The sequence below is a fragment of the Nicotiana sylvestris genome, chromosome 10, assembly GCF_000393655.2.
Source record: "Nicotiana sylvestris chromosome 10, ASM39365v2, whole genome shotgun sequence".
NCBI classification, from domain to species: domain Eukaryota; kingdom Viridiplantae; phylum Streptophyta; class Magnoliopsida; order Solanales; family Solanaceae; genus Nicotiana; species Nicotiana sylvestris.
This window is the reverse complement of record NC_091066.1, coordinates 19,236,643-19,251,303: the sequence shown is the minus strand read 5'-3', so window position 1 is coordinate 19,251,303 and position 14,661 is coordinate 19,236,643. Positions and strand designations below refer to the sequence as shown.

The window sequence follows — 14,661 nt, the reverse complement described above, 5'->3', positions numbered from 1 at the left end:
GTCTATGTTTTGATGATCTAACAAACTTTCTGTATAGAACCAGATAAAGGACTTGATGCATGCCTGGTACAATAATTCAGCAAATGGACTCAAGATAATCTGGGCAGTGTGCCTTTGGATTCACAAGAACCAGTTTAGGGACCCGATCCCTTGGTGTTTCCCTAGAAGTATAAGTCAACTCTACAATTGGAAAGCAACTACAGAAAGTGATTGTCTGTAACTGTGTACACTACAGTGAAGGAGTCACTTCCCATTAGGAAGAGGCGTATACCAACCAAGAATAGACATCATCCTTAGGATGTCTTTTCAAGTATAAGAACATGGTATAAGGCAACAAGATATTTACTTGAGCATTTAGTGATATTCTCTTAAACATTGAAGATCTGATCCAGCATTGAAGTCACAAGTGTGTCAAGAATAAGAAGATAACTCCACTACGGACCAATTTCACTATGAGTCTATGTGTGTCCTTAGTTGAGTTGTAATCTTGTGTTTTGTTCTTCATTGTAACTCATATCTTTCTTTCTTAGAAGCTTTGTTTTAGGAAACTCAAAATCATAAACCAACTGAGTTTGTGTTGTGACTAGAGTTAGTCATAGGTTGAAGTCTTTGTAACTAGTGAGTGACAAAGTGGTTTGTGATAAGTGTATTACAAGTTAAAGTAATTGAAGTCTTTGTAATAGAGTCATTACAAAGTGACTTGTAATAGTGTAGTTACAAGTTAGTGAAGTTGAAATCCTACCAGTGTAGGTCGTAGTTTTTGTCCCCTTGAGTTGGGATTTTTCCACGTAAAAATCATGTGTCTCATTTACATACTATTTCAGTAGTTAGCACTGAGGGAACTAATATAGGACCAGGTCCCTATATAGTTGGTGGACTCATATAAACTATCAATTGGTATCAGAACGAGTTCTTTCTAAAAGGTTAACACCTAGAAAGGATCTTAATGGCTGCTCCGCCTAACTTTGAGGAAGGATAATCAACCTACAGGCCTCCTAGATTCAATGGGCAGTATTACGGCTGGTGGAAGACTCGTATGCATGATTGTATAATGGCAGAAGACTCCGAGATGTGGGACATCATTTGTGATGGTCCACATGTTCCTATGAAGAAAGTTGGAGACTCTAGAGTGATGGTGCCGAAAACCAGAAAAGAATACAACGATATTGATAGAAAAGTTGTTGAGAAGAACTTTCGTGCCAAGAAGATCTTGGTATGTGGTATAGGACCTGATGAGTACAATAGAATCCCAGCATGTCAATCTGCCAAGACAACATGGGAAGCATTGCAAATGGAACATGTAGGAACTACTCAGGTTAAACAGTCTAAGATTGACATGCTCACCACCGAGTATGAGCTTTTCAAGATGAAAGATGATGAGTCTATACAAGATATGCACACTAGATTCACATCTATCATAAATGAGCTTTATTCACTTGGAGAAATTATTCCTAGAAACAAGCTTGTAAGGAAGATTCTTAGTGTTCTACCTAGCTCTTGGGAGAGTAAGGTGAATGCCATTAGTAAAGTTAAAGATTTACAAGCTCTAACCATGGATGAGCTGATTGGAAATTTGAAGACATATGAGATGAAAAGAAAGAAAGACAGTGAAAGAAGAAAGCCAAAGAAGGAGAAGAACCTGGTACTCAAGGCTGAAAACAATGACTCAAGTGAAGAAGATAGTGATATGGCCTATCTCACTAAAAGATTTCAAAAGATGGTTCGAAGAAATGGTGGTATACCAAAGAGGGGGAGTTCAAGTAAACCAAGGAACTATGATCTCTGTCACAAGTGCAGAAAGCCAGGGCATTTCATCAAAGACTGCCCACTTCTGAAACAGGAGCATTACAAACACAACTCTAACAAAGCAGCAAAAAGGAACCTGGTTCCTAACAAATGATTCAGCCGAAAAAGTGCAGTTGACAATGTTGTGAAGCAAGCTCTTACTACATGGGGAGACTCTTCTAGTGAATCAGAAGGGGAACCAGATGCAGAAAACAGTCCCATGATGGCAGTGGAAAATGAAGCAAAGGAATATGATTCATTGTTTGCACTGATGGCTCAGTCCAATGATGATGAAGAGGATGACAATGATGAAGTAAATTTTAGGGATGTTTAGAGAAATCTGAAGTCCTACTCTTCTAAAAATTAATGTCATTAGCAAATGTTCTAATTGATGCATATTATAGTCTTGGTAATGATAAGGATGCCCTGGCCATAGAGCTAGGAGATGTTGAACAATCTAGAGATGATCTGGTGGTCTGTGTGGTTTATTTAAATGAGACCATGGGCAGTTTTGAAAAAGAAAAAGAAGTTCTAACTGAAAAAATAAATAGTGTAGAAAATAAGAGAGATGACTTGATGGTAGTGGTTGTTGACTTGAAGGAACTCATAGAGAACCTTAGCAAAGAAAAGAATACTCTAGCATAGAAAATTCCAGCTACTGAGCAAGAAAGGGATGACTTTTTGGTGATAATCACAGGCCTAGAGGAAACAATTGAGAGACTCAAATCAGAACATAGGCCTGTAAGTATTGAGAAAGGGAATGAAGTAGCTAGTGAGACACACATCAAGCTTGAAAAGGAATTAAATGATGTGAAAACTAGTCTATGTGGTGAACTTGAGAAATATAGGCAACTTCAAACTGAATTGGAGAAAGTAAAAATTGATCTTGAAAAATCTCTTAAGTGGACCTGGTCCTCAGATGTTGTCAATGCCATGTACTTCAACAATAGTGGACACAGGTAGGGAATTGGATTCCAAAAGGAGAAAAATCCTTACAACCCTCACAACAAGTATGTCACTATTTCTGATAACTGGTTTTGTACCCAGTGTGGGAAAAACGGGCACTTCAAAGAAAATTGTCAGGCCAGGGTTCAATCTGTTCAGAAAAACAAAGTGTTTGCTAAAAAAGTGACTACTAAAGGGGGGACCAGGTACCACTTGCAAAAATCCCGTATTGTCTGCATGGACTAGAAAAGCTCTTATCCACCACTTTCCTCATTACAAGGGACTCAAACTAGTTTGGGTTCCTAAATATAACCCATAATTTATATGTGCAGGGAACAGTGAGAGGAAGCGGACTGTCATAGATCATGGACAGTGGATGCTCAAAGCACATGACTGGAAACATCATGGATTTTCTCTCACTAAAAGCCCTGCAGGGAGGGAATGTATCCTTTGAAAATGGAAAAAAGGGGTACATTCTCGGTGTCAGAAAGGTTGGAAAGTCTCTTTCACACTCAATTGAGTACGTGTACTATGTGGATGGCCTGAAGTACAGTCTCTTGAGTGTCTCTAAAATCTGTGATAAAGGGAACAAAGTAGAGTTCTTGTCTAAAGTGTGCACAATTACTAATCTTGTAACTGGTGAAGTGGTTTTAGTAACCAAAAGATACAAGAACATCTATGTTGCTGATTTTGAATCTCTGTAAGCTGGTGATATGATCTGCTTGAAGGCAGTGGATAATGATGCATAACTGTGGCATAGAAGATTGGGGCATGCAAGCTTCTCACTTCTGAATAAATTGATACAAAAGGACCTGGTTTGTGGTCTGCCAAATTCAAAGTTCAAGGAGCACCGAGTGTGTGATGCATGTGCTAGAGGAAAACATGTGAAATCATCCTTTAAGCCAAAAAAGGATGTTAGCATATAAAAACCACTCAAATTCCTTCATATGGATCTATGTGGTCCTATAAGAATACCAAGCAGAGGTGGAAAGAAGTATATTTTTGTAATTGTGGACGACTATTCAAGATTCACTTGGACACTGTTTCTTAGAACAAAAGGTGAGACCTTCAAGGTATTTGTGGCCTTTGTCAAGAAAATCCAAGTGAAGATGGACTTGAAAGTGGCATGCATCAGATCTGATCATGGGACAGAATTCAAAAATGCCAAATTAATGAGTTTTGCAATGAAAATGGGATTACTCACAACTTCTCAACCCCAAGGACTCCACATCAAAATAGTGTTGTTGAAAGAAAGAACAGAACTTTGGAAGACATGGCATGGACAATACTTATTGACAGTGGAATTGCCAAAAATTTCTGGCAGAGGCAATAAACACTGCATGCTACTTGGTGAACAGGTGCATGATCAGGTCCCTCTTGAAAAAAACCCCATATGAGCTACTTAATGGAAGAAAACCAAAGATAACTCATCTGAGAACCTTTGGAAGCAAATGTTATGTTCTCAACAATGGGAAGGACCAGCTTGGGAAGTTTGATGCAAAAAGTGATGAAGGAATCTTTCTGGGATATTCCTCTCAAAGCAAAGCCTACAAAATCTACAACAAAAGGACACAATGTGTGGAAGAAAGTGTTCATGTGATATTTAACGAGACACCCTCTTCTAGCAAGGAAGGAAACAATGATGAACAAGACAATGAATCATTTTCGGTTCCTGGGAAATATTTGATGTTTCAAATGGCAAGGCCGATATGATGAGCCAGATGAATGAGGCAGGTGAAGACAATGTAACATCCTCTTCTACTTCTCAAGAGGAACCTGGTACGCCAATCACTACCACTGAAGCTGAAGAAAGAGTTGGAGATGCAGTGCAAGGCATTCCACAGGTAGCAGAAAGATGAGTGCAGGGAAATCCATCCAATTTACCCAGTTTCTATACCAATCAAACTTCAGTCCCAAACTGGAAACACAAAATCTCCCATCCACTTGATAATATAATCACCCCCCTTGATTCTGGAGTACAGAAAAGATAAAAAACCAGAAATTCCCAAGCCTTCTCAGGATTTCTATCCCAAATAGAACCCAAAAATATCAAGGAAACCCTGAAGGATGCAGACTGGATTATGGAAATGCAAGAGGAACTACATCAATTTGAAATAAACAAGGTATGGCACCTGGTACCTAGATCCTCAGACATAACCATCATAGGGACCATGTGGGTATCAGGAATAAGCTGGATGAACATGGAAATACTATAAGGAACAAACCAAAACTTGTTGTCCATGGATACAATCAGGAGGAAGAGATCGATTATGATGAGAATTTTAACCCAGTTGCTCGCATAGAAGCTATTAGGATCCTCATTACCTTTGCATCACATATTGAATTCATTTTATTCCAAATGGATGTGAAGAGTGCCTTCCTGAATGGTTTTCTTAAGGATGAAGTCTATGTCAAGCAACCTCCAGGCTTTGAATATCATGTACATCCTGAACATGTATTCAAATTGGATAAAACACTGTATGGATTGAAGCAGGCCCCTAGAGCCTGGTATGAGAGGCTATCCAAGTTTCTCTTGAAAAATGGTTTCATAAGAGGAAAGATTGACAATACATTATTTTTGAAAAAAGTGGGGAAGGAACCTGCTCATTGTTCAGGTTTATGTGGATGACATCATATTTGGGGCTACAACATACTCATCATGTGAAGAATTTGCTAAACTCATGGGAAGTGAGTTTGAAATGAGTAAGATGGGGGAACTGAACTTCTTCCTGGGTCTTCAAGTGAAGCAGTCCATAAATGGAACGTGTATCAGTCAGCAGAAATACATTAAAAACTTCTGAAAAGGTTTGATATGGAAGCAACAAAGGTGATCGATCCCACTATTTATACCGCTACTAATCTAGACATGGATGAGTCTGGATCATCTATAAATCAAACAATGTATCGGGGAATCATTGGATCTCTACTCTACCTTACTGCCAGCAGGACAGACATTGTATTTAGTGTGGGATTATGTGCAAGGTTTCAATCAAATCCTAAGGAATCTCATCTGAAGGCTGCTAAGAGAATTCTGAGATATCTTAAGGGCACACAGGACCTGGTTCTTTATTATCCTTTAGGTGACAATTTCAACCTTATTAGTTATGCTGACGCTAATTATGCAGGTTATCTGGTGGACAAGAAAAGTACATCTAGAATGGCTCATTTCCTTGGATCATGTTAATCTCATGGGGTACAAGGAAACAAAACTCAGTGGCTCTCTCAACAGCTGAAGCAAAACATGTTGCAGTTGCCTCGTGTTGTGCTCAGTTACTGTGGATCAAACAACAATTGGAAGACTTTGGCATATACATTGATTGTGTACCGCTACTATGTGATAACAACAGTGCTCTTAACATGGCAAAGAACCCGGTTCAACACAAGAGAACCAAACACATTGATGTCAGACACCATTTTCTTAGAGACAATGTGGAAAAAGGACTTATTTGTATGAGATTTTGCTACACGGAAGATCAAATTACAGATATCTTCACCAAAGCTCTAAGCATGGAACACTTTGAGAGAAATAGGATGTCACTGGGGTTAGTTAAACCTAACTGAGAACCTGGTTCTGCTCATATGGCTATGAACGTCATACTTAGGTAAAATTAGCTAAAGTATTTTCTGACCAGGCCTAACTCACATCTATACTGTTGTAGGTAAACACGCATGATTATCATAGAAGCTAAAGGTATAGTGTTGAACTGCGAAAGAGACCTGTAAAATACTTTTACAAAAAATAGGTCAGGAACCTGGTTCTTGTATCTCAGGTTAGTAGTAATGTGTTTTTCTCATACTTTTTCGAAAGACAACAAAATTAATGTAACTTCCACATCATCCAACTTTTTAGTGTATGTATATCACGTCGTGTCTCTCAAATCCTTTCACTCCCTCTACACGTTGCGTATTCCCACAAACCTACCGTCGTTTCGAAATTCTTCAGAACTCGTTCCTCTCCCCTCTCATTATTAGATCTTCCTTAAATAAAACCCTCACACTCCCATCAGTTCTGAACCATTATCTCTTATTGCTCTCTGTAATTTCTTTTCAGAACCCTCTAACACTTCTCTCACAATGTCCAACGAATAAATTTCTCCTTCTCCTGTCATCAACACAACTCCCACATCTCCACCTTCCTTAGCATCACCACCGGAAATCCACTTCTCCACTATCCCTGATACTAGTGTCCCCATACCGGTTCCTTCTTCATCTCTGGTCGCCTTTACTCCTCCGTCAAACCCTGCCTCACTTCCATCTCCTCCTTCTTCTGATCAAATCAAAGAACAACTGGAGAGTGCTACCCCTCAGGCATCAAAGGTCTCTAAGAAAGATACCATTTAATACTTGAACTCCTCCATTCTAGAATTAGTGGCTCCCATGGAGTCACCAGAAAAGGAAGCGGCACAAAATATCATGGCTATCGCTGTTGAGAGTCTTATGAATGAAGGAGCCTCGCCTCTGCCTGAGTCTCAGGAGGGAAGAAACTCCATTCTTAGGGGATGAAAGGACTATGGTGCTTTTCGAGTCTCCGATTCATGACACAGTCACAGCAAAACCTGTTGGAGAACCTGATTCTCCTTCAGCCGAAACAAACTAGGAGCTCATCTTCTATACCTAGCCCTTGGAGTCCACTCCTCCTATTGTGGTACCTTTTGATGAAGATGACATGGTTCTCAGTGCCCGTTTTAAGATACACAAACCAGCAGTTACTCCTGAGTCTTCTTCCAAGTGACCCACTACAAGGTTACAGAAGAAAGAGGCTTCTAAGTCTACCTTGCAGAAGAGTAAGCGGAGTATTAAGAAAAAGAAAAAGAGGTTGATGAAACAGGGGGAAGTTGTGGCTAACAAAAACATTCCAATGGTTGAGGTTGAGGAAGATGCTGTAGAGGAACCTAGTTCCTTAGTGAAAAGATCTACAAAAGTCCAAAAGTCTATGGTTGAAGCTTCAGAGGAAGCTGAGGAAAAACAAAGTGGAACATCTGTGAAGAGTGGTGGTAAATCTAAGAAGGTTGTGGTTGAGAAAGACTTGTCTGAAGGTGATACTGTGGCTGTTGCAAGCAGGAAAGGGAAGTCTGTTGAAATATCTAGAAAATGAAAGCGGGAAACTGTGGGAGGACATGGCTCAATGAAGACCATACCAAGTGACAGTGGACTTGGGCAAGAGAGATTGAGAACTCAGAAAGTCTTGTGGGGTCGCATGTTTGACCCTGCAATCTCGAAGATGGCAGGTATGAGGCAAGTTTTTGAGATGGTGGAATTCCAGCAATGGGGTCACTTGTTTAAGGAGGATGTGCCTAAGGTATATGAAGATGAGGTGCAAAACTTCTATGCAACTCCCTTCACTATTGAAGGGGATCATATCCGCATGTTGGTAAATGGAGTTGACATTGTGCTTGACGCTTCAACATTGGGGAAAGCTCCCCAAATTCCATATGAAGGGATGTCCTCAGTCAAGGATGCTTGTGGAGCTAACTTTAGGAGAGCCATTGTGAAAGAGCAGGCTATCCAGCAGGGGGACCGGGTGCATAAGAAGGCACTACTTCCGGTGTATCATATTCTCTTTGAATTGGTCAATAAGGTTTTTTTACCTCATGCTGATATGAGCTCTATCGCTTCCAAGGCTGATCTGGTCTTAATGGAGGCTCTTGATGAGTTCACACCGATAAATCTGCCAGCAATTATGATAGCACATATGCAAAAAGTGGCAAACTTTCAAGATGGCAATCATGGGCTTCCATACGGATTTCTCCTCACTCGGGTGTTCCAGTTTTACAAGGTACCTTTGGCCAATCCAAAAGTAGGTACCCACAAACAAACCTTCTCCAAAACAACTCTGGAAGAGTGTGAGTGTGTAGAAAAGGTTGGGGGAAGCACTTTGACAATTTCTCAGCTGATAAATGCTCAAAATGCTGCTACTGAAGAAATCAGAAGGTTGAGGGCTCAGAATGCCATACTGGAAACTCAGCTCAGTCAAGCTGTTGAAGCACCTGGTTCTGTTAATTCTTCCCATGAAGAAGTTGCCCGCTTGACTAAGGAGAATATTGAGCTTAGGCAACAGGTGGAGAACCTGCGGGAGAAACTGCTTGAGGAACAGCTGTATGCAAATGCCCGCATGGACCTGGTTCTCAAAACCATTGTTGCCTCCTCCTCCAAGCCTCCTTATTCTAGTGCCCCCTAGGATCCTCTCAATGACCAGTTGTCTTATGTTCTGATATTTTTTGGCTGTTGTTTTCTTTTTGTTTTTCTTTTTGTGATGGCATGTTGGATTCCACCGTTACTGCTGCCGTTGAAATAGTCTAATTTATTATCAATGAAACAACTCTTCTTTTGCTAGTACAATGCTTGTTTTCCTTCTACTTCTCTTTTCTATCATGTTGTGTGCATATATGGGGCATGGGTTAACTGTGTTAGACTTCTTTATGTGTTTTTACCTGTTGTGCATTTTTAATGATGCCAAAAGGGGGAAGAGTTGGTTAACTTGAACAATTGAAGCAGGTGATTAAGGGGGAAGCATAGAGTTAGGGGAAACATACGCGGTTACTGGTACTTTATCTGGTTAAGTTAAGCTGTATAAATAGTCATCAATATTAAAAGTTTGTCATCATCAAAAAGGGAGAAATTGATGGGCTTAAGGTCTCTTAGTCTATGTTTTGATGATCTAACAAACTTTCTGTATAGAACCAGATAAAGGACCTGATGCATGCCTGGTACAATCATTCAGCAAATGGACTCAAGATAATCTGGGCAGTGTGCTTTTGGATTCACAAGAACCAGTTTAGGGACCCGATCCCTTGGTGTTTCCCTAATAGAAGTATAAGTCAACTCTACAGTTGGAAAGCAACTACAGAAAGTGACTGCCTGCAACTGTGCACGCTACAGTGCAGGAGTCACTTCTCATTAGGAAGAGGCGTGTACCAACCAAGAATAGACATCCTTCTTAGGGTGTCTTTTGAAGTATAAGAACATGGTGTAAGGCAACAAGATATTTACTTGAGTATTTAGTGATATTCTCTCAAGCATTGAAGATCTGATCCAATATTGAAGTCACAAGTGTGTCAAGAATAAGAAGACAACTCCACTACGGACCAATTTCACTATGAGTCTATGTGTGTCCTTAGTTGAGTTGTAATCTTGTATTTTGTTCTTTATTGCAACTCCTATCTTGCTTTCTTAGAATCTTTGTTTTAGGAAACTCAAAATCATAAACCATCTGAGTTTGTGTTGTGACTAGAGTTAGTCATAGGTTGAAGTCTTTGTAACTAGTGAGTGACAAAGTAGCTTGTGATAAGTATATTACAAGTTAGAGTGATTGAAGTCTTTGTAATAGAGTCATTACAAAGTGACTTGTAATAGTGTAGTTACAAGTTAGTGAAGTTGAAATCCTACCAGTGTAGGTCGTGGTTTTTGTCCCCTTGAGTTGGGATTTTTTCACGTAAAAATCTTGTGTCTTATTTACATATTGTTTCAGTAGTTAGTACTGAGGAAACTGATATAGGACTAGGTCTCTATACAATTGGTGGACTCATATAAACTATCAGAAAAGATATCAGGACAATTAGTAAATAAATCTAAATCTGGTTTCTATGTCAACTTCAAAGATGATAATCCGAGAATCAACCAAATCATGCAGATCACTGGTTACAAGCATTGCCAATTTCCGAAGCAATATTTAGGATGTCCTATCTACATAGGGAGGAAAAAAGTCATTTACTTCAACAACATGGTGGCTAACATAGCAAAAAGACTCCAAGGTTGGCAAGGTAAATTTCTATCTTATGGTGGCAAAGCTGTGCTTATCAAATCTGTTTTGCAAGTTATCCCGCTCCATATTCTATCAGCAGTTCACCATCCTAAGACGACTTTCTACCAGATTGAGAAGATCATCTCCAACTTCTTCTAAAGTATGGATGGTAACAAGAATAAAAAGCACTGGATTGCTTGGAAATACATGTGTTTTCCAATCGAGGAAGGGGGAGTTGGCTTCAGATCTCTCACAGACACATGTGATGCCTTCTCTACTAAGTTATGGTGGAAATTCAGAACTCAACTTTCTCTTCTTAAAGACTTTCTCGAAGCTAAGTATTGTAAAAGTTTTTATCTTGTTGCAAGAAAGAAAGTTCTCGGCCAATATCATACTTGGAGAAGAATGATGGACGTCAAAGACAAGGTGGAACCTTATATTTCATGGAGGCTTGGAAGGGGGAAATTTCATTCTGGTAGGACTCTTGGACTGACTTTGGACCTCTAGCTCATCTGGTTCAACAGCTACCTCATAGTCTCCGAAACACCGCCTGGACTGGAAGGATCAGCACTTAGGAGCGGGACCCGCTACGCCTGAATCTGCACACACGGTACAGGGAGTAATGTGAGTACTCCGACCTAGTGCGTAATAAATATAAATAATGACTGAAAGTAAGAAAGCACGTAAAACACAAGGCATTCTATACCGAAGCAGTAAAATCACTTAAAATCAGTAAATCAATGAAGAATCAAGTAAAACCCCTTTTTCAACAGGTAAAACAAGTAATTAACAGGTAAATAACAAGTAAAAGTTCGCCCCTCGGGCACAGTATCAACAAAACCGCCCCTCGGGCAACATCTCAGAATAGTACCAGCCTCTCGGGCTTAATCTCAGAACAGTGCTAGCCCCTCGGGCTCAATCTCAGAACAGTGCCAGCCCCTCGGGCTCAATCTCAGAATAGTGCCAGCCCCTTAGGCTCAATCTCACATCATAATAGGTACCCGCACTCACTGGGGGTGTACAAACTCCGGGATGGGCCCCTTACGGCCCAAGCGCAATATCAAGCCATCTTGTTGCATCAAATCTAGGCCCTCGGCCTCATGTCAATCAAGCCATCTCGTGGCGTATATATGTATATCAGGCCCTCGGCCTCATATCAGTCAAGCCATCTCATGGCGTATATATGTATCTCAGGCCTTTGGCCTCATATCAGTATCAATGTATCCTCACATTTGGCCCTCAGCCGCACTCAGTCCGAAAATTATCACAAGCCCCTCGGGCATTAGTAAAACAATAGTTCTCAGCCCAAAACATCATTTGAGTCTCAAAACTGAGTAAAAATGGCTGAGTATTAAAACAGTGGAAAATAACATGACTGAGTTCAAGTAATAAGTCAAAACAGTGAGGAAATAGTGATAAAAATCCACGAAGGGTTCAAATAGTTGGCACGAAGTCCAAATATGGCAATCAACCCAAAATATGATGATAGCAAATAAGTTTCAGTCAAATACGCGGTAAAATCATCAATCGAGACGGACCAAGTCACAATCCCCAATAGTGCACGACCCCACGCTCGTCATCAAGCGCGTGTCTCACCTCGATATAGCACTACGATGTGCAAATTCGGGGTTTCAAACCCTCAGAGCACCATTTACAAACATTACTCACCTCAAACCGGCTAACTCTCTAGCTCGCGACGTCTTTGCCCCTCGAATCGGCCTCCATGTGCATCGATCTATCCAAAATCATAACGAATACGTCACAATATGCTAAGGGAACAAAGCCCAAGCCAAAACAATCGAAAAATACCAAAAATCCCAAAATTAGAAAAACCCGAGTCCCGAGCCCACTTCTCGAAACTCAGAAATTTTTACATCATTAGATTCTTTATCACCCCATGAGTTCATACATATCAAACGTTCTTAAATCCGACCTCAAATGGTCCTTCAAATCCCAATTCAAAAGTCTAAAATCCCAAGCCCTAGTTCTTCCATTTTTAGCTTAAGTTCCATGATTTTCTAGGTAGATTTTACAATAGAATCAAGTTTTGAGTCCAAAATTCTTACCTCCAATCGTTTCCCCTTGAATCCCTCTTTAATTTCCTTAAAAAATTTCTCAAAATGAGCAGCTATGGGTGAAAATAGACCCACATTCTCGAACAAGACGACTTTAAAACATTCTGTCCAGGCCTTATTTTCTTCATCGCGATCGCGAAGCACAAAAATCTCAGCTCCCAAAATAACTCTATGCGATCGCGTCCAAGACCCTGCGATCGCAATGCCTGAGCCACTGACCCTACGCAATCGCGGACCACCTCACGTGTTCGCGTTGAACAAATTCCTTTCCAGACCCTTGGTCCATTTAACACTATGGGATCGCGACCCCTTACACGCGTTTGCGATGCACACTCTCCCCAAACAATGCGATCGCAAGCCAAGCTCTGCGAATACGAAGAGCAACTGGGCCACTTCCTCAATTCCTTCTATGCGATCGTAGGACTCCCCTCGCGATCGCGAAGGGCAAAACCCTGCAACAGCTGAACCTGAACTTCTGCAATTTTTCCAACTTAGAAACGGTCCGATTGACCACCCGAAACTCACCTGAGGCCCCCGGGATCTCAACCAAAGGCACCAACACATCCTAAAACCTTATTCAAACTTGTTCCAATCATCAAATCACCTCAAACAACATCAAATCACTCAAAACACATTGGATTCAAGCCTAAGTTCCTAAAATCTTCTGAAATACACTTTTGATCAAAAACCCAACCAAACCACGCCCGAATGACCTGAAATTTTGCACACACATCCCAAATGACACAACAAAGCTACTGCAACTCTCGAAATTCCATTCCGACCCTTATATCAAAATCTCGCCTATCAACCGGAAATCGCCAAAATATCAATTTCGCTAATTCAAGCCTAATTCTACTCCGGACCTCAAAAACCCATTCCGATCACACTCTTAAGTCATAAATTACCTCTCGAAGCTAAATGAACTATCGAAACTCGCATCCGAGCCCTCTAACATAATAGTCAACATCCGGTTGACTTTTCCAACTTAAATCTTCTTAAAAGAGACTAAGTGTCTCATACTTCACCAAACTCATTCCGGACTCGATCCGACCAACCCGATATCACAAAACACAGATAACGAAGCATAAAGAAGTAGAAATGGGAGAAACAGAGTTGTAACTCATGAGACGAGTGGCTGGGTCGTCAAACCAGCAAGTGATCAAGATTATAAATATGTTTATCCATACGAGTTTCCCAAATTTGCAATTGACCAACATATGCCATGATACTTACAACAAAATTGAGAAGCTCTCCCCTGCTATTCACTGTCAAATTGTTTATTGGCATAAACCTCCAACAGGCTGGTTTAAACTCAATACTGATGGTTGCAACAATGGTAATCCAGGCTCAGCAGGTGGTGGTGGTCTTATCAGAGATCACAATGGTGTGTTGATAGGTGTTTTTGCAGAATTCTATGGAGATTGTAGTTGCAATATCGCGGAAGCTAAAGCTATAAGGTGAGGCATCAAAATGTGTATTACAAGGGGCCTCACAAATGTTATAGTCGAATCTGACTCGGCGATTGTTCTCAACTTGATCAAAAGAATCAGGAAACCACCCTGGAGATTTAATGATATTATTGAGCAGATTCAAACCATGACCAATGATCGTAACTTTGTATTTTGCCACACCTTAAGGGAAGGAAACAACTCTGCTGACAAGCTTACTAACATGGGTGAAGAATCTAAAACTGTTTCTATCTTCAATGAGGTTGTATCATTACCATTGAATGTTAGAGCTTAAATGAAGTTAGAAGGTGATGGGATACCTAACTTCAGATTCAGACAAAAGAAAAACAAGTTTGTTATCAATGACAACACCTAACAATAAGCTCCTCTCTGGCACCTTTTTGTACATATCATCCATGTGTGTTGCTACAAACTCCCGGAGGAAGAGCAACCTTCTTCTTACTCATTCTAATTTATTTTGTTCAATCATGTATCATAGGGTGAGTCCAATCACCTACCTCACTGTTCTGGAGGCCAAGGCCTATGTCCCCCCCCCCTCCGTGTAATTATGATTTTTGATATATATACAGGTTGGAGTCATGCCTTAACTCCTCCATCATGATGATGGAATTATTAAAAAAAAAGTTGCTAGTTTTTTTTTTTTACA

General features: G+C 40.4%; 3 protein-coding genes across 3 annotated transcripts; all 3 read left to right on the top strand.

Moving 5' to 3' along the window:
• Positions 1-1,051: 1,051 nt before the first annotated feature.
• LOC138879070 (uncharacterized) lies at positions 1,052-2,917 on the top strand. Its single transcript, XM_070158643.1, has 5 exons — positions 1,052-1,806; positions 1,906-2,098; positions 2,206-2,293; positions 2,483-2,744; positions 2,833-2,917. The coding sequence occupies exons 1-5, from the start codon at positions 1,052-1,054 to the stop codon at positions 2,915-2,917; spliced, it is 1,383 nt and encodes a 460-aa protein (XP_070014744.1).
• Positions 2,918-5,542: 2,625 nt separating this feature from the next.
• Positions 5,543-5,914, top strand: LOC138879069 (secreted RxLR effector protein 161-like). Its single transcript, XM_070158642.1, has one exon. The coding sequence runs from the start codon at positions 5,543-5,545 to the stop codon at positions 5,912-5,914; it is 372 nt and encodes a 123-aa protein (XP_070014743.1).
• A 7,754-nt stretch (positions 5,915-13,668) lies between these two features.
• Positions 13,669-14,289, top strand: LOC104238422 (uncharacterized). The gene is made up of 2 exons (XM_009792768.1): positions 13,669-14,003; positions 14,097-14,289. The coding sequence occupies exons 1-2, from the start codon at positions 13,669-13,671 to the stop codon at positions 14,287-14,289; spliced, it is 528 nt and encodes a 175-aa protein (XP_009791070.1).
• The last annotated feature ends 372 nt before the right edge of the window (positions 14,290-14,661 follow it).